The sequence below is a fragment of the Cinclus cinclus genome, chromosome 3 (assembly GCF_963662255.1).
Source record: "Cinclus cinclus chromosome 3, bCinCin1.1, whole genome shotgun sequence".
NCBI lineage: Eukaryota > Metazoa > Chordata > Aves > Passeriformes > Cinclidae > Cinclus > Cinclus cinclus.
The window spans coordinates 55,932,175-55,954,869 of NC_085048.1; the positions used below are offsets into that span (position 1 = coordinate 55,932,175).

Here is a 22,695-nt window from a genome sequence, read left to right on the forward strand (position 1 = left end):
TGTTTGAACGGCCACACCATGGCAAGGGGGGAGCAGCATGGGAGAATGATTAACTTAATCCTCCTGCCTTGTTTGTTTGATGCTGCCTCACTCCAGTGCGAGTCAATAAAACTTCGAGCACCAACACACACAACTTCCAGCACCCGCCAAGCTGGCCCAAAATGGGGATTAGCAAAGCTGCCTTTCTCCTTCTGTTCTTTCTCAGCTCAGGTAAGAGTCCTTTGCCTTCTGCTTGCCTAGGTGAGACTGGGGCCAGGCCCTGGCAAGCTCCATGTGATGAAGGTAGGTCCCCAAATCCCTGCGTCACAACTTCCCTGGACAATGCTGGATTTGGGGCTTGCTGGCCAGCAAGAGCTGCTGCTGAATAGAGTAAGAGTTGTCATTTCTCCAGGGTTGTGTTCATTAGAGACACCAGAAAAGGAGCAGCCTTGGTGTCTGCATGGGCAACTAATGACTCCCAGCAAACATTTCCCATGGCCAGAGACAGGGGAACCCTTGGGAAGCAGCCTGTCAAAGGCTTGTACAAAGGCATGTCTCCCTCCCATGTCAGCAGCCTTTTATCTTAGGTTTGGGGATTTTTCTTTTCTTTGTTATTGCCAGCTACTGTGATCCTTATTCTGATTGCTTTAAAGTTTGTTAATGCTTATGCAAAACAGAATCACACAGGAAAGGAAATCTTGTTCTACACACTGCAGTTTCACTCTTTTTCATAACCACATTCTTAACAAGGGATTTTTCATTCCATGTAATAGGGAGACCAAATCGGATCACTGTTAATTTCTGCAATGTTTTTGCTATGAATAGATATTTTTGTGGAAAATGATACAAAAATCTGGGAGCACACAAGAACTGAATTGGACTCTTTATATATATTTATATGAGTTTCATACATATGAATATTCTCTGTCCTGAAAACCTTAAACCTCACTGAACTGTGAGATTCATACCACGCAGATTCATATATAACCACACAATATGTTGTGATTGCAGAAAAAAATACAGTTATGAGTGTGCTAATGCATATATAAAGGTGCAATAAAGTAAACAAACATTTTACATGTGCAAACATAAGAAAAGGTAAGAGTTAAGAAAATATATTAGTAGATTTTAGCTGGAAATATTAGAGACATGCTCCAGCATAAAAATAAAATCGGTTATTTAATGCTAAGAATTTTTATCTTCATTTAAATTCTAGTTTCTAAGCTTTGTTTTTTTTGCAAAAAAGCAGCCTCAGTAAAATCAAATACCTTTCTTAATTAAGTAGGAATTTTATATGAGGGAGAAAAATATACAGTTTTATCTGAGATACTGTACTCTTGTTTGCAAATCTTTTATCAAATGCTAGTAAATATTTGCATTTATGAATAAGATAGTAAAACCTATTTAGGAGAGTGTAAAACACCATAGATATAGGGAAAATGGTAGCATGAAAATGTACTGCTTTTTTATTCAGATTGCATATTTTCTTTCTTTTTTTTTTCTTAAAGTATTATGCCCTGCCATGTAAACATAACAGAAAAGGGGAAAAATATTTTTATGACCCAAATCATTTATGACCCTATCAATATTTCTAAAATGAAATGTTGTAATAATAATGACAATATGTTTGCAAAATGTCAAAATGAACAGAATTAAGTTTGCATGGAAGCTGTACTATAACAGGAATTCTTTACTTGTTTTTCTTTTCCATGTGGAGAGCATTGCAGCATCCCTGTGATATTGTCTTAACCTAGTTTAATGTTTTGTCTCAAAACTTATTTCTTCTCAGTGTTTTTGTTTTGAAATAACTAGTGGAAATTTCATTGGACTCTTTTTCACTTATTCTTTTGTTTCCCACTAGCTATCCTTTTCTTCCATGCATACTGTTAAAGTAACTGTCAAACCTTAGGGACAAACTCTTCCCTTGTCTAAATGCAGAAAAACCCCTGCAGTAACGTCTATGCTTTTGCAGTTGTATGAGAAGAAACATAATTTGGCTTTTATCCCTATTTTACTGGCTTCAACATGCAGATGCAAAATGATCTTTAAGAAAATACCCAATTGCAGGCTGAGCTATGCTTCAAGTGAAGGAATTCAGTAGCAGCACACATATGAGCCTGCTTCACACCGAAGAGTGTTACTCAGGAAAGGGAGGGGCTGTTGCCTTTTTTAGCTGGGAAGAAATCACTGAACAACCCAATGGAGCCCCCTCTCACAGGCTGTGGGTCTGAGTGGGACAAGGAGGCTTTTTGTCCCTCCTGCTGTCATTGGGCTATGGCTGAGACAGGCAGGGGGCAGAAAAGGTGAAGAAGTTCCTCTCTGCAGCATGGCTGTTATTCCTGAGATTCCAGTCATGGTCTGGTTCATCCCCTGTCTTCCTTTTATCAGCAATTGCGTAAGGCCAGGCACAAAAACACAGAGCAGAGCTGAGATGTCCTGCAGTGACCAGGGGCCAGGGTGTCTGTTTGGGGTTGAAACCCTGCAGAACAAGTAACTCCCAGAGCCAAACATTTGTCAGAAGAGTCGTATGCTCCACTGATAAAGAAACTAAAAGTCATAGGATTCGTGCAACTCCATGACTCCGTAGCTGGAATTCATGAAAGTCACTGTGATATGCACTAATTTTGAGATTGCAGAGATGTAACAGGAAAATGCAAAGTGCCTAAGTCCTTTACAAGGAGGATTGTTCTTGAACACCTTTTGAGTTTGCCATTAAACATAGCTGTACTTTTTAGTGTTCTATATATTTGACATGCAGCTGTAGCCCAGAAGTTGTTAGGTGAATTTCTTCACCAGTTTAGTGTCTTGTGTTAATTCATTGCAATAGAGGGCAACAACTGCTACCTTGATTATTAAGTAAATTCAGTACAGGGTTATTACAAAAATGACAAATTGAACATCTGACAACCTCACAGACTGAGGGTGGTTTGCTTCTTTTAAGAGTAGGAGGCTTTGAAAAGAGGTGACTGATAAATGTGAATTCATTCCATGTTGGACAGAGAAAGCAATGGACAAGCGTTGTTTTACATCTTCCTTGAGTCCCATTTCTCCAAATGTCCAAAGTATGCATGGCCAATATTTTCTCTCTGAAATGCCTCAATGTTTTTGGCTCCTCAGGTCATCTTCTGTGCTCCCATTACTTTATACCATAGGTTTGTGTTATCACTATTCAAGACATTTCTTTATCCTGCCTTACAATGGGTTTTCAGTGATGCTACCTTTTACTGTAATAGGAAGGCATTTTAGATTTACCCATATTTTGTCACCTTGAACCGAATTATTCCAGCAATTAAATGATGATGTCACATGACTAGGTGACAAAGAATTTAATATAAGAGTTTGAAATAAATCAAATCATCATTCCCGTTTTCACTTCTTTCTCTCTTTTTCTTTTAGTGCAAGGAAGCATCCTAGACCGCTATGTGAGAACAGAGGGAGCTTGGTTGCTCAACTCAATTAAGCAAGTTTATAGAGCAAATAGTGATGAAGAATGCGCGGAGAAATGTGAAAATGAAGAGAATTTTGTTTGCAGGTAATTTCCACTGGTTCACATATCTTTTATTGTAACAATACATCTTTGTTATCAGCAGTCTGAACTTTCAGGGGTTTCCTTATGACTATGTGGGGGTTTGAGGTCTTCTGGAAAAAAAAAATTGCAGAGAAACAGAATGCCTGGGACATATAGATGAAGACAGAAGAAATAGAGAAATTAAGAAAGTTATGTTGAATTTTTATTGAAAAACATTACTATACCTCGGTGCACAGCTTGACATGCTGAAACAAAACATCTTGATATGGTTTTATCAAGGCTCTTGCACTCATGCAAAAGAGTCACAATTAATTTCTTGGAAATTTAGGACAACACTAATAGCATTGCTTATTTTCATTGCATAGGCTACCTTGCAAATAAATCCATTATTCAGAATTTTACTAGAATTTGGACTTAGGTAACTTCTATTTACTTTGAGAAAGAGATGGGCACCTAAACCTTAATGATTCTAAACCCTTGTTTCAGCCAAGTCCTCTCACTGCACTTGCATTAACCAGGCTCAAGGGGCTAGAAAGCATGAAAAATGTTGATGAGCCTGTATCACTGGTCTTTGCTCAGGCTTCTGCCACACTGGAGCCTATTGCTCTGAGCCTCAGGCTTCTGGATCTCCTGCACCAAAGCCTTGCAGCCCATTGAGCTCCAGCAGAACAGCAGGAAACTGGGGCAGTAAGGAGAGATGTCCATTACTGGGTTGGGAGGCAGTCTACACATATGGGGCAGAGAAGATTTCTCTTCCAATCTACCACTTCTGCAGCACACCTTTCTGAAGCAGAGTGGTTGTCTGCAGTGCTGTCTCAAGCATGTGGTTCTACTTAATGCTTTTATTCAAAGGAGGGATACACTGATGCTGACTTCTTAAACGTGTTTTGTAACTTTGTGTTTTAACTCAAAAGAGAAAAGGAGACTTATTTTTAAAAGGTGTAACCCTGAAGGATGACTGGGGCTGCTGACTGTGTGAAGTGCCACTAATTCCCTTTGATCCAGCTTCACCCTGAAAACCACAAAGAGGGCAGAGCTGCAGTAGTGTAGGAGAGGAGACCGGGGAGGAAGACAGAGAGCACAAGTCTGTATATTCAGATTATATATTTACAATTTGCAGGGAATTAATGTTCCCTTTTGAGGCATATTCAGACACAGTATCTTTCCTTAGCTTCTGCCCTGGGATCTAAGCCTGCCATCACCTGGTACTGGAACGACATCAGGTTAATGCCTCCTTAATTATTTACCTGAGATCTATTACAATCCAGCAAGAACAGATGCTATCTAGAAGGAAGGATTTGAGGGAAGAAAGATAAATGTTAGTTAGAGCTTAAGACCAAGCCAGCACTGCAGCATCCTCACATTAATGCTTCAGACCAATCTGTTCAGATCAATACTTCAGACTTGTTATCCCACCTTAGAGATGGATTGGGCCATGCTCCTTAGTTACTTCCCTACTTATAAATTTAACATTACTGACAGGTTAATTTACTTATTTGGGGGTAACAGCTTTCCTGGTATGGTTCTACCCACTGAATGCCATGCTACTACTGCTCTTTTCTTGGTTCAGAGAAGCCAGCTGTAGGAATTACTATGCCTGTCAGAAGGTTTCCTTAGATGCTATTCTAAAGGCTAAACTATCTGCTTCAGTTTTGCAGTTCAGAGCCTAGGCACTTGCTTAAAAAGACAAAAGGCTATGACTTAGAAAGTTCTTACTCTCGGAAGAGTTGCCATAAGATAAATTAAGGTCCTGGTCCTGTGTTTTACCTGCTCCTTAGTAACTGCTGCACATTGGGGAATGTCTCGCTCCTTGAATGACCACTAATATTTTTGAAATAAAGTCAAGGTGTCTTGTGTGTATATCCCCTTTAGCATGGTTTCTTGAACCTCTGGCAAGCTGTAAACCTTTTATCCCTTGTTATAATTTGCTCTTGTAGCTCCCTTTCAACCTAAGTTTGATATGAACACTTAGAAGTAAAAATCACCATCAAAAATGTGAGCTGCAATACTCAGTGATTTGAAAGTATTTCTCAGTCTTAAATATCACTGAACTGTAGTGTTTGATAAAATGACAACTGAATACTCAAGAATGTTATCAGGAAAATAAGCATATATTTCTAATAAGCATATGTTTCTCTCTCCTCCTTATTTCAACAGGGCCTTCTTATTTACCAGTAAAGACCAACAGTGTTTAACATTGGCTGAGAACACCAAAAAAGCAGTGATATTCAGAAGAACAAATGCAGTTCTTTATGAAAAAATAAGTATGTCTATATCTTTTTTATATATATATTATTGGACTGCAGTTCAGATAAAAATTATCTCTTTTTATAGTATTTGTATATTGTTGTATGATGTTCATACTCTTCAGTTAATTAATTTGGTGACATTTTTAGCCTATTCTTATTGTTATGGTGTAATGAATTGGCACGGTGAATTTTTGTGTTCCTTTTTCGTTCATATTTTATTTATGAATATTTTTGTTATCGGTTACAATTATTTGACAGAAATTATCTCAAATTCTTCCTGAAGATAGGAAGTGTGTCTCTCGGAAATGGCAGCTATCCAATTTTTTATCCTGTTTCAAGAATTATTACCTTATTCCAGATGCAAGGAAACAATTGAGTTTTAAGACTATTATTTTGAATTATTGAGAATGGAGCTCTTGCAATATACAGGGAGGAAGGAATGTGGTTTATTTTTAATGTAACATAAATTTCATCGTGCTGTTCCCTGACTTTAGTAATACTTAAGGGAGAAAATATCTCCTTAGGGATCATTCAGATATAAGATAATGTGGTAAACTCTGAACAAAAATACTTCTGTGTTAAATGACTTCATGAACATTGTGTTTGACCATTTGCTGATTTGTAACTTTGAAAAAAATTATTAACATATTTGAAAATATTCAGAAATTGCAAACTATATTATCTCACGGCTTTAGTCTCCTTCAACAAAGAAAGGTGCATCAAAAGCTACAATGAACCAGGTTCTCAGCTGCTGAAAATCATGAAGTGATTTTGATGGACCAGTTTCTAAGCAAAAGGCAAGAATCTCAATAACTTGACAGTAAATACCTATGAGTTCCAGAGAACTGCATCTTTACTCCTCTGTTGACCTGCCCTTATCCCTCTCTGTGGGATGACAGTGCTGTGTGTGTAGCAGCTGCAAGGAGATTTTAGATAGTAGTTCAACAGCTTTAGCTGGATTGCAGCCAAATATCCAAATGAGAAGGTGTTCAGACACTGTGGTTATAAGGAGGTAATTTTTCACAGAAGGGTGGGTACATACTGGGCCATATTGCCCAGAGAGGTTGTGAAACCTTTGCTCTTGTAGATATAGACTGGACACAGCTCTGAGCAGTCTCACCCACCTTAGAACTCGAATGGGCTATTCCTGGGACTATGGACCAAAGACAACTGAGGGTCCTTTTCAACCTAATAATTTCTGAAGCCTTTGGCCAGCTGCATGTTTTCTGTAGGTAATTCAATGTTTAGAACATTAGCTCTTTCATTATACACAGAAGCAGGTGGGACTTTCCATAAGTCACAATTAAGTGGCTCCAAGAAATATTCTACAGTTCCTATTTAGAAGGAAAACTGAGTGGATCAATTACAAGTACCAAAGCTGAAAGATTGAATAAGTTAAATGTAAATAATCATATTGGTTTTGCTTACTGTGATCAGGAGCTAGAGTGCAATTTTGGTTCATTGTTGAGGCATCCCTTGGATTTACTGAGGTTATAACATGGTCCTGCAATACTCACTGGGCATTTGTTACTACCTGTTTTGAGGCCACTAAAAATATGATAAACCGTTGTTTGACAGAACCAAAATTTCCAAAAATTGCACCTCTACTTGCAAGAACCAAAAATGGACCTTGGTATCATAAACATCAAAAACACAACCTACTGTGTATGTGTCAGATGGTGTCTGTGTTGCTCATCTTTTTATTTGATGTCATTTTTTCAGCCAAAGCAATTACTCGATGAGACCTAGTTGCTATTTATCATTTTGTTCAATGCCAAGGATGACAATTACTATAAAAATTACTGTTTCAGAAGTTATTTTTTCTGTAGCACGTGCTACAAAAGGGAAAGTTAATCTTCTCTGACTTATAGTAAAAGTAACAAAAATTAAAGCTGCATTTGGGAATTGTAACCTACATATCTGTTTGGAAATAGTTAACCCAAGGGACATGGGTAGAGTTTGGGGATCAAAGTTAGTCATTTGTCATCTGAAAGGAAAAGCCCTAAAGGTTATATAAACGGTCAAAAGTTTACACAAACAAGAAGAGTCAGCACTTGACTGATTCAATGTTCAGTAATTGAGGGGTTTAATGTTATTTTATTGCAAAATTGTTTGAGGGATCCAAATGGCTTCCAGCTAAAGTTTCTAGAGTAAACTTGCCTCTAAATATACATTGAAATAAAAGCATGTTTAGAGGTGCATCTATAAATTCAGGTCTAAACTATTAGCCCTCAGAAAAGCTGGACCATATTTTGGATTCAAATATTAGTTCTTTTCACTTTGAGCAAGACAGATCTGTGTAAAATGGCATTATTTCTCTAGATTTCTGTTAATCTTCTTGTATCTCAGTTTTTCTACAACCTTGATGCTGAGAAAACCTGTTAGAAAACTGGGTCTCTACAAGTATTGGGTTTGGACACTGCTTAAAGACACTGAGACAAACCGGGTCCCAACCTAAAAGACAGATTGCTTCCCTAGGGAAATGGTAAATGAGTTTCCTACTTATTTTTTTGAGCCAGAAGAGACATTACCTGACAGTGACTGTCCCTAAACTGCAGCTGTCTTGTCTTCAGCTGAATTCAGGTGACTGACTGTCTTTAAAGATTTTATTTTAATTACTGTGCATAACTATAATAATCTCACAGGAGGTAAGAAAAAGTGAATGTGTTTCTATTTTGTTATAGTATCTATTTAAATGTTTAAAGCATATTTTATTATTTAAATCTACTATGGCATGTTCCCAAAATAACTGGCTTGTGTTACACTTATTTCTCTGGAATTGTGGTGTAGAACTTTCTTTGCTTTTGCATGCATTTTTCAGTCTAAATTAAGTCAACTCAGACATCAGCTAACTAGCAGGTCTTTACAATGTAAGATGTCTAGTTTTGAGAACTTAAGAAAGTCTAAATATGATTAAACATATTTAAGTGTGCTAGCATGAAAATGGGTTTTGTATAGGTTAGCATCCAAAGGATATATCATGATACTGATTAAGCACATATCATTTCAGTTTATCTTCTAGAATGCAAGGAAGGAAAAGGAGTGAATTACAGAGGAACAGAAGCCAAAACTCGGGAAGGTGTGCGGTGCCAGAAGTGGGCTGATAATACCCCACACAAACCAAAGTAAGGTCATTTCATATCTGTTTATATGTTTTTTCTGAAATTTTGTCAAGTCATACATATATGCTAATTTGTCTTGCAAGCTATTTTTTGGTGTTAGAAATCTTCTTATAAAATATTTTTTATACCTATCTAGAATAAGATCATTTTCTAATCTGAGTTGTTAGAGACCTCTAAGTGATGCAACATGATCAGTAGAGACACTGTCAGCCTTGGCAGTCACATTTAAATTTTATGGTCTTTACATGAGCAAAACACTAGACAGGGAAACATCTGGTTCTGCTGAAATCAGAATTTTTCAGTAATCTCACCAGAGCAAGAACTTCTCTTGGCCAAAGGTATAACATGTGGCAGATGAGAGAGAGGTGCATCATTTTATCAGTGAATCCACAATTAACAAGACAGTATTTCTTGTATTTAATAAAAAAATACCAAAGTGGGTTTATTTAGTAACCTTCTATTCAGAAGCTACAGCATTCAGGTTACAGAGGACTCTCACATTTCAGAAATATGTTCTCATTGCATCTCCCAGGGAACGTATCCCAGAGGAAACAGTTCACTACATGCCACATCATACCCTGACTGAATAATAACTGCTGGGAACTAATAGCTAAAGGAAGTGCAAGTATTAAGGCATAACTGGCCATAGAGGCACTGTATTTCCTGAAGCCTATCATTGTAGCACTTCTAATGGTTCAGCAATGGCACACAGTAACAATTAGGGGCCCCTCTAAAGAAAACATCTCAAAATTGTCCTCAGATAAAAATTTTATTTTTAGAATACAAATAATGTCTCAGCTGAATCATTGAGACACATTCCTTATTCTGTCATCCCATTTAATTCTGTTCCAGTTACACGCCTGATAAATATCCCAGAGCAGGACTGGAGGAAAACTACTGCAGAAATCCTGATGGGGATGAAAAGGGACCCTGGTGTTACACAACAGATCCTGATACCAGATTTGACTACTGTAACATCCCTGAGTGTGAAGGTCAGGATACATATACTGACTTCTTTCCATTTTTTGCAAGATGTGCTCAAGTATGTGAAGTTATTCAGATACTTTTATTTTCAATTGAGCATTTGTTTCAAAGTTGAATTTAGTTCAACACAAAACTTTCCAATGCATTTTCAGCATCAACAAGGAAGATATCAAAACACCTTGAAAACAGCTCTACAAAATCCATTTTTTCCCTCTTGGTAAAAAAAGGCATATGGGTGTATTCATATATCATAAAATTAGAGTTGAACCAAATGACAGCTGTTAGTGCAAAACTCAATAAAATGTGACAGTAGCAAATCACAGATTTAAAATTATATCTTAATAAATTCAATTTAGCTCTTTTAAAGCCTGTAGTCTATAATGCTGGGTTAGGGGGTTTTTTTAATGGAATAGTACAAATATAATCAATTAGTTAAAGTCATCTTACCAAGGAAAATAAGCTTTTACTTTGCCAAAGAAATTACTGTACTTCAGCATTTTGCTCTGATCAGGCCCTTGTGCTTCATGTGAGACAAAGGGGAATGTTCCTGGACCAGCTCATCCAGAGCTTTCTGTCTCTCTTATCCTTATTCTGCCTTGTTCCTACAGTAGAGTGCATGCACTGCAGTGGAGAAAACTACCATGGAGTAGTTGCAAAAACAGCATCTGGGCTTGAGTGCCAGCGCTGGGACTCCCAACAACCTCACTCTCATGGATACCTCCCAGAAAAGTAAGTCAGGTTCTGTGATGGTCTCTTTATCATCAACAGTGGGCTGAAAACCACCCTGCACCACACAGGATAATTGTTACAGCTAGTAGGTACCACATTTAAAACTTAAAACCTAAAAGCCTTATTTTTCTGGTTCAGTTTTCCAGAGAAGGATCTGAAGAATAATTATTGCCGTAATCCTGATGGAGAACCTCGGCCCTGGTGTTTCACTACCAGTCCAACTAAACGCTGGGAATATTGTGACATTCCTCGTTGCAGTGAGTCTGACTTCTAGACTTCTTCCAGTCACACTGGTGTGAGGATCTAGAACAGACAGAAGATGTCCCAAAGATAAAGAAAAGTATAAAAGACAGATGAATTTTTTCTCAGAGAAAAAATTAATCACTCTAAAATGAACCTCTGATAACTTTATTGAGGCTAGACTTTTCTGTCATAGTAATTTCTAATGGTTTTCTCTGGAGCACATCTCCCTTCCTTGATGTGTTTTTCTATGACCAGGCATTTCTGGTGTTTCTTCTGATATTCCTCTTTTTATGCCAAGAAGTTTCACTCTTCCTGAAAATATTTTGGCTTTTGTTTTTCTCTTCCAAATCAATTCTCCACCTTTTCAGTTTTCTTTTCTCCTAAAGGCCTGTCCTTGCCATTATACTTTTCCTTGGGACTTCTCACTGGACCTCATCCTTGCTGTCTTTCACCAGTCAGAGTATGTCTGCTTTACACATGCACCTGTCTGTATCACTGATGGGCCTGACTCTTTCACCTCAGTTTTCTTCACAGTATTACCACTTGCTCACTTTCCAGCTCTGTTCTGATGAGGTTGCTTGCATTTTCATATCCTGACTTTTGTATCCTGTACTGCATCCTGGCTGCTGTAAACGGGCAGATGCAAATGCCCTTGTGGCAGCCTGACGGCTTGTGAGGAACTCAAAATGGGAGAAAGAAAAGTTAAGAAAGATATCTTTAGATTTTTTTTTTCCTCTACTTTTTGGACTTCTCAAATATTTTGGTAATTAGAACTTACCTTCAAAGAATTCTAAAAAACCCACATAATTATAAAGTTCAGAGTGGTTTTTGGTTTAGCTTTTTACTATATCTAGAAGGCACTGATTAATTCCAGTTCCTTTTTCTGTAACAGCAACATCCCCACCACCTCCTGCACCAGGACGTCAGTGTCTTTCAGGAAGAGGAGAAGACTATCGAGGCACAATATCTGTTACTGAGTCGGGAAATACCTGTCAGCACTGGAGTTCTCAATCTCCCCACAGGCACGCTCGCACTCCTGAAAACTATCCCTGCCAGTAAGTGAAACCCCTCTGTTGTTCAGTATCAATGAGAAATACCAAGTCTCAAAATTACTTCAGTTTTCTATATCTATATTGAAAAGTTCTTCAGTTTTACACCAACATTCATCACCTGCTGGAATATTTTCCATTTTTTCATACATTTATTTTTATTGACTCCTTTGTTCTTGAGTGCTGGTGTCTCCTCTTCTGACTTTCAAGCTCTGCTTGACCATCTTTTCCCCTCCTCATTTCACCCTTTTACTGTATGGTTGCTCAGATGTGGAGTAAGAATAGTACAGTTATGATATTTGCTTGGAGCTAGATTATTTCACCCTAATTTCTTCCTGCTGTGCTCAAAGTACTACACACTCTAAATTCATCCATCAGTCGAGCAGGTGTCTGGTTTAGCACATCCAAAGCATCAGTAAATTGCAGTTATTCCTGTAACAGATGGCATCAGTAAATGAGAGCAGCAGTTACCTACCAGTAAATGCAGCAGTAAACTAAGCATCAATCCATTTGCTCATTACCTTTAATAGATTTCTGTGACAGACTTTTATCAGTCAACTTTTCTGTTTTAGGAGCCTAGATGAAAACTACTGCAGAAATCCTGATGGTGAGAAGAAGCCATGGTGTTACACCACCAACACAACTGCCCGTTGGGAATATTGCAACATCCCCTCCTGTGATAGTACCAAGCCAGAGGACCCTGGTAAGAGCAGGAGACAAGTGGAAGTGAAAGGTCACCATGGTATATTTTGAAAAATCTTTCATGACTCTGCTCAGTTGCACTGTTGCTGTCAATGTTGGCATTGTCGTGTCTAGTTGAACTCCTGGGTCTGATGTGGAGCCCAGGCTGGTGTGTTAAGTCTGGTGGCTAAGTACAGAAAGTTTTAAGTCAGCTACTGACTCAGATCGGGAAATACTGTAGTAACAGAAGTCTTGTCATTTTGCCCCAGTGGTGGTTACTTTGGCTGCTATATTTTTACATGCTCGATGGAAAAGTTAGTTAGCTTTACATGCCAGTTCCTTAAAAACTGAATCTGTAGGAAAAGCTAAGATAATTTAGGAGCACTGAGCCAAGACTCCACAGAAAGCAATGAGAAGAAAACTCTCCTTAAACAAGGTATACTTGTTCCACACGTATGTCTATGGCAAAGACACAGATAGCCCCCATCCTGAAAAAAAATTGATCCATATGTTAACTATTTGGCTTGTTATCTGAAATAAATCCCCATGTGTGACAGTAAAATTATGTACAAGTGGTTTTAATCTAGCATATCGTGAATTTTTTGCAAACATCTTTTGAAATCTTCCTTTTGATCTACTGTCTGAGAAGGATCCTGTTACAGAGAGCATGCTGTGGTGGTCAATAAAACACTCTGGCTTGTTGTTCTCTGTTGTCTTTCTATGCTCAAGTATAAATGTCAAAGTATTAAGATGCAAGAGATTGGTTTCTGTTATTCACTACAGCTGTTGATGTGCCTGAGCAGGCTCAAGTTACTGAGGAGTGTTATAAGGGCAATGGGGTGACTTACCGTGGTACAGCTTCTTTCACTGTCTCGGGAAAGAAATGTCAAGCCTGGAGCTCAATGTCACCTCACCGGCACAACAAAACAGCAGAGAACTTCCCAAATGCGTAGGTGGATTTCCCATTTCCAGGTTTCATTGGACAATGGTCATTCATGAACTTGTTTTGATTTGCATCTTCATTGCACAATGGTGATTATAAAGATGGGAGGGGAGTGTATACTAGATAAAAATAATCCCTTCCTTTTCTTCTTTATTTATCACGGAAACATTTTTTATTAACCTCATCTTGAAAGAAGCCACAGTTGTCACTATTATACTTTAGACTCATTAACTGTGTGTTTCTACATTGCTTCTAAGGTAATTAATAGTTATCATAAATTTTCCCTTATGCTGAAATGAACGGTTTCTATGCATTAATTTATTCATGACTTTAAGTCTTTGCTTCCTAGTCTGCAAGTCATTGAAACTTTGAGGAAGGGATGGATTGTATTCTTATTCCTAATATTAACTATTTTTTTTACAAAATGCAAAAACCTATTTATTTTTAAAAGCCATCAGTCTATTTGAAAAATTAAATTATATCTTCACTATACATGTATGCATTTACTTATCTGGATCTTTAAATTATATTCTACTATAAGTGTTAATCAGTGAATAAGTATTTGGCATATTTAAATATTCCATATATGTGTCCTGATTTCTTTCTGCTGCCAAAAAAATTTCTACTGGCCATGACAGAATGTACATGATAAATTATATATGCTAACTCCATAGCAGATCTGCTTTCTAAAACGTTCTTTTGAGCTCTCCCCAGGGCAGTGGCACAGATAGGAATATAATATGTTTGCATTTGTAGGGGCCTGACCCAAAATTACTGCAGAAACCCAGATGCTGACAGCCGTCCATGGTGCTACACCACTGACCCCAGTGTGAGGTGGGAATATTGTGACCTGAAGAAGTGTGATGGCCAAGGGCTAGAGAATGCAGCTAAGCCTCCTCAGACAACACTGGAAACAAACCCTGGTGAGAATACTTCCCCAGAAATGCCAGGAATAACCAGGAAGCTGGTTTTTATGGAAACATCTTCAAGAATTGAATGAGGATGAAATACAGGAAACTCTAAGTAAATACAGAATTTAATATAGTATTGTATCCACTCCCTTTGTTTTCTGAGCATTTTTGTAGAATTTTATAGCAGGGATTGGATAGCAGGGAATGCATTGGATTTTAGACTAATATCATATCTTTTACCTGCTACACCTGGCAATACTGGAAACATGAGGAAGCAGATGGTTTCTAGTCTCCATACTGCTGTGGGAGGGCAACTAACAATGGCAGCAAAAGGAACAGTGATGGCATTTTGCTGACACCTGCCCCAGAAAGTCTTTTTCTGTGCCATGCTTTCACATTTCTAGCGTTCTCTTTGCCATCAGAGGGCAGCTGGCTTTTCCTTCATTCAGTACAGATGCAGCTCTATTTCACAGTAGATTGTTAGAGTACTGCAAATAAAGTACTGCGGTTTTCTTTTTTATTTTTTTTAATTTTTTTTTGCTATGACACATTTCACTGGTTAGAAGTTAATAATTTTGGCTGAATACATGCTAATGCTTTTTGTATACTGTGAAATGTGGCATTGGACAGGTACCAGTGTGTGCAAGGAAAATAGTTTATGAATGCATGGTCTTTATTGTCCTTATTTCTGAAGCCATGAAGGATTGACTGAATGTAAGCGTCTTTGATTTTTAACTTTTGTGATCATGAAGAAAACTTTTAAGGTGCAAGGAAATTAAAATATCCTTTTTAGTCATCCTTGACACTATGTAGCCCTTCCTTCCTCACCTACATAATATGTAGGACATGTAAATGGTAGTAGTATTTCCTCACATTTATCTCTGCTTCACCACCATCAAGTGTGGACATGGCCCAACAGCTCACAGCTGAAAAACCATTTCCTTTCCTTTATTTTTCACAGACTGCATTGTTGGAAATGGTATAGACTATCGCGGCACAGTGGCAAAAACTGCAAGAGGCAGGACTTGTCAAGAGTGGAGTTCTCAGAAACCTCATATCCACGACTATTTCACTCCCACAACTCATCCAAGAGCAGGACTGGAAAAAAATGTAAACAACTGTTCATATAATACTTGTTGTCATTGAACTTTGCCTGTCTTTTTCAGGATTCCTGAGCGAGCATTTGGTGACAGGTCTTTGTTAATTTCTATTCCTCAGTTCAATCCAAAAACCTAATCGTGATAATTCTTGCTGACATGACCAGTGTGGTCACTGTGGGGCACAGAGATCCCCAGAAGCTATACTGAATGCTTCTGCAGCACAGCCAAGGGAGTTCAGATGGGCACTTGCTTCTCCTCACTACTGAGGACTAACCAGAATTGGTCTGTGGGCAGTGCCTCCGTCTCCTCTGACAGAAAAAACACCTGGAGTCATAATTTTCAGTAGTACCAGGGACAGGTGAGATGGTGATGAATCTGATGATCAGTGCAAGTTCTTTGAGATATATGGCTGATGGATTGCATCCTCCCATCCGCTAGTAATTCTCCTTCAGCCCTCCAGCTTCTGCCACAGCCCATTATTCAGGGCTGTAGGTGTACCTGAGCATCCTGGATAGCAATCTCCCTTTCTAACCTTCACCTCCCTAGTCCTAACAAATGTACTCATCACCAGTTCTTTAGACTTTTAACATCCCATTTACAATATTTGCCTAATTTGTGACAAGCTTTGTAAGTGATATAAAGAGCTTGTTTGATGTTGACAGTGTGAACTATTTTTTTACCAGGTAGTTGACTTGAGAACTTGCTTTAATCAATCCTTTGATGGCATCACATACCCTGTATTGAATTCCAGCTCTGACTGGGGAAACTCCCTCTAAAAAGCTGCCTGTCATAAATTCTTGGCTCTTGCACTTGTCAGGGACTCTTGATAGAAAATACTTTCTCCTTTTTTCTAAGACATGGGTCATGTTTCAGGATGGGGAAGGGAACTAGAAAAGATACCTGGTATCATGCAGTCATGTGAGGTGTCTGTGCTGAGCAGAGATCAGTCAGTATGCCCAGAAAAAACTGAGAGAGTGACTCAGTTAACCAGCAGCTGCATGAGGGTGAACATTGCAGCCATGCATCACCACAGGAATCATCAGGTTGTGCAAGAGTAGCTTAAACAACACTCACTTGTCCCTGAGTCACGCAGCCAGAGTGGATGTGAAAAGACCTCAGGACTGATCCTACTGCTCCTATTAACTGCAGGGAAAACAGTAGATATTTTCTTTTTAGCTTTAGAAAGCTTCATCCTAGGTCAAGATCTCCTAAATTTTGAGACTTCAGAGATCCAAGGTTGCCCTAGTGAAGCTTACTCTCTGAAGACAGTTGAAGAAGTCTGATTTTTATTATCCCTTTCCAAACTCAAAGAGCAACTGGAAAAAATGAAATAAATTTTGACAAAAGGAGTTGGAAATTAAAAAAAAAAAATCCCAAATCTGATTTGATTTTATTTTGAAACTTTAATTCATTTGCCTTTTTATTCCCTGGTTAATAGCTGGTGACTTTATTCTTTGTTGCAGTATTGCAGGAATCCTGATGGAGATGTGAATGGACCTTGGTGCTACACAACAGACCCGAGAAAAGCCTGGGAGTACTGTGACATTCCCAAGTGCCGTAATTATTCCTTTAAAGACTAGTATCTCCCTTTCCTGTACCTTTTTATATGAGATGGTACAACATAGTGTACAATGATAAATTTTATAACATTTTGGTTTCCAGCTCTTTCATGTTTACAAACAACAAAATTATGCTAGGAAGAAAAGTAGCTGTAAAAAGAATGGTGACTTTCTTGCTGCCTTATCCTCTCAGTGGTGACCAGAAGAAAATGTGCTCAGATCAAAATCCAAAAATGAAACAAACAAGCAAAAGAAATTTGTTGTATACACACACTGGAGCTCTGAAAGTAGTACTGCAGTGAATGTGTTGGGCTGTGACTCTTAAGGAAAAGCATCATATTTTCACATGACTATTGTTTTCTATTTAAATGATCCATTTCTTCTTTAAATTATTACTGGTTTTTTTTTTGAGATGGTAATCTAAAGAACAGAGGAAACATGGCTTTTGCCTTTTATTTCATTAGTTAGCTCTTTTCACTGACAAAATTCTAAATTCTGCGTTGATAAGAGTCAGTTCACCAAGGCCAAATAAGAACTACTTTTTTTAATACCTCAGAGATACCCAAAGTGCCAAATTATCCTAAGATGAGAGATGACAAAATTTTGCTCCTCAGAGACAGCATTAGGATTTCACATGCTGTACCACCAAGATTAGTTTAAAACATCTGCCAGTGCAACTTCTGCACTGCTGATGTCCATAAGAGTCCATTTAAGAATGCTAGGAGAATGTATTTCTTATTTCTCTTGCTTTTCTTCTCCTTCCCCTTCTGTTTTTGTTTTGGGTTGTTTGGGGGTTTTTTGGTTGTTTTTCTGATGGTGGAGCTACTCGTGTGTAATTTGCCGGCCACTGAGAACTGTATGCAAAAAAAAATATTATTAGGCATTTTAAGGTGTTCCAGATGAAGGTAACCTTACAAAATATATGTGATGTATGGTACAGAATTACTTGAAGAGAGTCAGAAGCTGACAAATGTAACAGGTTCACCTTCTAGTTTACTGAATTCACAGTGAAATGTATAGCAAATCGCTGAAGTTCCTTATAGTGATGTTTTTTTATTATTCTGAAGCTCCTCCTCAGTATGAATGTGGAAAATCCAAGTTCAGACCAAAGCTGTGTGCTCAAAGGATTGTCGCAGGGTGTGTTTCACATCCACACTCCTGGCCCTGGCAGATCAGTCTCCGTACCAGGTATGCTTATTCCCCATTGCATGAGACTCTACCTGCAGAGAAACCCTGCCTCTCATGCAGTGTTAGAACAAGTGGTTTAAGCATTCCAAGCTTGATTTGAATTTAAAAATATCTCAAGGCTAAACATTGTGTGTGCTATTCTTAAAGGTCTTTTAGATAACCAAGAACGCTCTCTTGTGACAAATGGCAAGATGATGGATTGTTAATTGTAAATTTCAAAATAATTTTCATTAGAAGGCAGAATGACTTTAAATCTGCTGCTGTATTCTACGATAGAATCAGTTTCCAGCGAATAAAAGCAACAATATGGCTAGTACACATTTTGATCGGTCCTTCCATGTAAGTATTTGAACCTACTGGCAAAATTATTAATAAAACTTGCAATCAAGGCCAGTTGCAGGGCTCTGTGACTGTGATTAGAGCTAGAAAAAGAAAAAATGCCTAAAACGGTGAACCTCATTGCACACAGGGTCTTCCAGTAATAGAAACGCTGACTAAGAATGAAGATCTAGGTGTTTTCATACCAGGCCTCCTAAAAACGTCCGCAGAACCTTACTGTCATTGTGAGAAATATTATTCAAGGAAAGCAAAACATTTCTTAATGAAATTGTGGAATAATGTCTTTAGTTTGTAAAGGCACACATGTTAGAAATATTACCTACAAATTACAGTAGGATTAACTCCCCCTTCTTAAACCATTGCCCTTTTCGTGACATTTTGCTCTATTACAGTTATGGCCTGCATTTCTGTGGGGGAACTCTGATAGATCCTGAATGGGTTCTTACTGCTGCCCACTGCTTAGAAAAGTAAGTATCTGTTATAGTCTGCACCAGCAACTTCTTACACAAGATAGAAAATCATAGGAGAAACAAGAGACCAAATAACCAGCCCAAGCTGGCTGCAAACAGCCTGCAAGCAGTTGAGAATTGAGCCAAGTTTATTTGTTATTCATTAAAGCTGAATTTTGACTGTAAAACAGTGACAGTGATAACTACTGCCAGTTTGATTTCATGTGCCATTATAAGGGATAAAGTTTACTCCAAAGCTATCTGGCCTTGATAGAATAAGGTGTTCAATAACATTGTAAATTGTCTTTGATCTGGTTGTTTATTCATCAGCTCACCATGTGTCATCATTTCCAGTAGGGGCCCACGAGCAGCTGCATACAAAGTGTACCTTGGATTGCACAAAGAAGCAGCAACAGAGCCATCAGTACAAATACGTGGTGTAGAGAAGTTGTTCAAGGGGCCACGCAGAGCAGATATTGCTCTGCTCAAACTGAGCAGGTACCTTTTGACCTGAAGCACTCCTTTATTCTGACAGGACAAGATGACTAAAAAGTGGTCGCTGGTATTGTAGAAATGAGTGTTTCTGCACACTCTGTGTTCAAATAGTGATTTGAGACTCACTCTTCCCTTTCTGCAGAAGCTCCAGGGTTTCAGAAAGGGAAAGGCTGCCTTTTGGAAGGGAGGAGGGCTAGGGACAATTAGCCAGGCTGGAAATGCACTGGGTGTCAGCTGCTGGAAGGTGAGGCTGCAGCAGCAGAATAGGAGGAGTTAATGCCTAGAGGAGCTTCCAGTTTGTGTTTCTACATGCTTGTACCTTGCTAAGGTAATGATGATTGAAACCTACAACATTAGCATGATGCCACTCTGTGATGTTTCCATGCTGTGGTGGGGAGATTTCCTCTTCCAGCAGGGCTGGTCAGTGGGCAGGCAAAGAGTTTGATGTAATGCCCAGTATGGCCCTTCTTGCATCTGTTTTCATTCATCAGAAATGCTCTCTGTGGAACTGTGCAAAAAGGAATTTGTCCATCTGCATATGTGTAGTGTTTTCATTGCTGTGGCTGCAGTGCATGTCCAAAACAGATGCAGGGTCTGCTTAAAAATGTGGTCTTCTAAATGAGCTTTAGCTGCACCCAAAGGCAAGTCAGATGGACCTAGGTTCTGCTGTGTGCTGAGTGTCCTGACAGAAAGTGATTTAAAACCAAACTGGATGCAGAAAGAGCAAGCTAACACCTAGGTGTTAAATGCCACTAAATCATATCCTTTGTAAGAGTTTTGTAATTAGGTTCTGTTGGCTATGCATTACCCTAAGTCAGAGCATTCTCCTGGATTAATGTTGGTTCTTTTTATGTCATTCTCCATTTGAGATTTCTTTCTTTTGTGTATCACTTTCTGTGGGTTTAGAGCCTAAAAAGTAATTTTGCATGTCAGAATAAAAACTTTAACTGAAACTAAGGATTTAAATTATAAAAGGCTAAATATATATAAAATCTTTTTAGAAACCTGAAGGTAGTATTAACTACAATTGTGCTAATGATTGTTCCTCTTTGTTCATTTCAGACCAGCAGTCATTAATAATCATGTAATCCCAGTTTGTTTACCAAAAGAAAACTCTGTGTTAGGAGGAAGAGAGGAGTGCTATGTGACAGGCTGGGGGGATACAAAAGGTGAGAAAACATTAACACATTTAAAAGCTCCATATTTTCAGACTGGTATATACTTGTATCCAAAGTGTGCCCTCTCTTGTGCCCCACACAATGTATTGAAGAAAAACCTATTTAATCCAAATTAATCAGGTGCTGCCAAACTTCCCACTGTCTCTCTCTGACACTGATTCTCCTAAATTGTTCAATGCCATGTAAACTTAAAGCCTCTAAATAGATGCTACAAGAGGAGAAGCTGAGCTAAGGAGTCACTTCTCTCTCAGTCCACATGCTTTTCCCCAAAGTGGGATTTTGCCCAATTGGATGGAAGGTTTTTCTATATTTAGGTTACTTCTTAATCACATATATGTGAGTTTGCTCATTCTCTTGAATGATTCTTCCTCCCAACCAGGCTGGTTCATGACTCACACAAATAAAACCCTCATTTTCAAAACCTCCCACTCTGTCTTGGTTGAGAAGTTCATTGGTACCTTTGCTGCCTCCTTGCCCATCATGCCGTTTTCACCTGTTTGCTTCCTGCCTAATTTTTTCCACAGAAAATTCAGATATAGAGAAATAAAATGGCTTGGGGATGACTCCCACAAGTATCTGTGGGCACCGGTTCCACATGGATGTACTGGGAGAACAGGAAGCTCAGTGGTGGGTGGTAGAGGGTGATAAGTGCCACAATACTGATAATTCTTACTGGTTTTGCTATACCTTCATACTGTGCCTGAGAAGTGCATGCACAGTGCACACTATGCTGATTTTACTGCTTCTCCATACCCTAATATTTCAGTTTTGCAACTACGATAATTACCTTTTTCATTAATTCATTTTTTGTTTCATTTTTATTTGCAAAGGTACTCCTGGTGATGGCTTCTTAAAGGAAACTGGCTTTCCTGTAATCGAGAATAAAATATGCAACCGCCCTGAATTTTTGAACGGTAGAGTTAACAACCACGAGCTCTGTGCTGGGAATATTCATGGTGGCACAGATACCTGCCAGGTAAGTAAGTCTGTGAGCATCAGAGTCAGTCGTAAGCACATTCAAATCAAATAGGGCACTGCTTTTTGGGCTTTAGAGGCCCAGAATTATCCTTGAGTTGTTACCACACCATGTGGTATCTGAACTGAAAAATGCCCATGTATTCTGCTCTTTCTTTGCTCCCTTGTCTGCTGCTGGGAAGTGGGCCAATTTTTCAAGTAAGCCTGACCTTCAGAGCACATGGTAACACACAGCTGCACAAGTCAGATATACGGAAGCTAACTTAAAATGCCAAAAGGTCTGATTTTCTTTCCCCAGAGCCCCTTGCTGACCTCAACCAGATAATCTCCAGTGCCCAAGCTAGCTCAGTTAACAGCATCTCAGCTAGCAGTCAAGGAAGGGTGCAGTGGAGCCTGCCATGCAGGCAAAACAAGGGCCAAAGGAACTATAAATCTCCAACTATCAGTGCCACTGGATCATCCAGTAACAACAGGAACCCATAAACACCTCAGAAAAGAGACTGAGGGAAGAAACACAGTTGAAGTTCACAAGGGCAATCAGATTCTTTCTCAGTAAATCACCTTACTTCAAGAATAAATGTAATGCCTGGGAGACATGAAGAGGACTTAACAAAAGTGTTCAACAGCATGCATAGAGAATTCTTTCCTTGCTAGAATCCTAGTGTTTCCTTATAACTACTGTGTCCTTCATATGTAGGAGGTATTTCTATTTCTGTGCCTTCCGTGGAAAGGCCACGTGGGTCTGTCTGAGAAGGAATCATCCTGTTCTTTCTCTGCTTAGGGGGACAGTGGAGGACCTCTAGTCTGTCTGGACCAAGATAGATTTGTCCAACATGGAGTCACCTCCTGGGGTCTTGGCTGTGCCCAGCCCATGAAACCTGGTGTTTATGTTCGAGTCTCCAACTATATTCCTTGGATTAAGAGTGTGATGGAAAGCAACTGATCCTGGATATGGACTGCCCTCTCCTGGAAAGCAGCATGCACATCAAAAAT

The 22,695-nt window shown here is 38.8% G+C and overlaps 1 protein-coding gene across 1 annotated transcript; it reads left to right on the forward strand.

Moving 5' to 3' along the window:
* The first annotated feature begins 161 nt into the window (after window positions 1-161).
* Window positions 162-22,645, forward strand: LOC134041837 (plasminogen-like). The gene is made up of 19 exons (XM_062488848.1): window positions 162-210; window positions 3,376-3,511; window positions 5,666-5,772; window positions 8,768-8,882; window positions 9,732-9,871; window positions 10,472-10,592; window positions 10,731-10,849; window positions 11,728-11,890; window positions 12,457-12,587; window positions 13,349-13,514; window positions 14,265-14,431; window positions 15,381-15,529; window positions 16,983-17,076; window positions 18,146-18,266; window positions 18,998-19,072; window positions 19,412-19,552; window positions 20,612-20,718; window positions 21,558-21,703; window positions 22,484-22,645. Exons 1-19 carry the CDS (start codon window positions 162-164, stop codon window positions 22,643-22,645), a joined length of 2,409 nt encoding a protein of 802 aa, XP_062344832.1.
* Window positions 22,646-22,695: the final 50 nt, after the last annotated feature.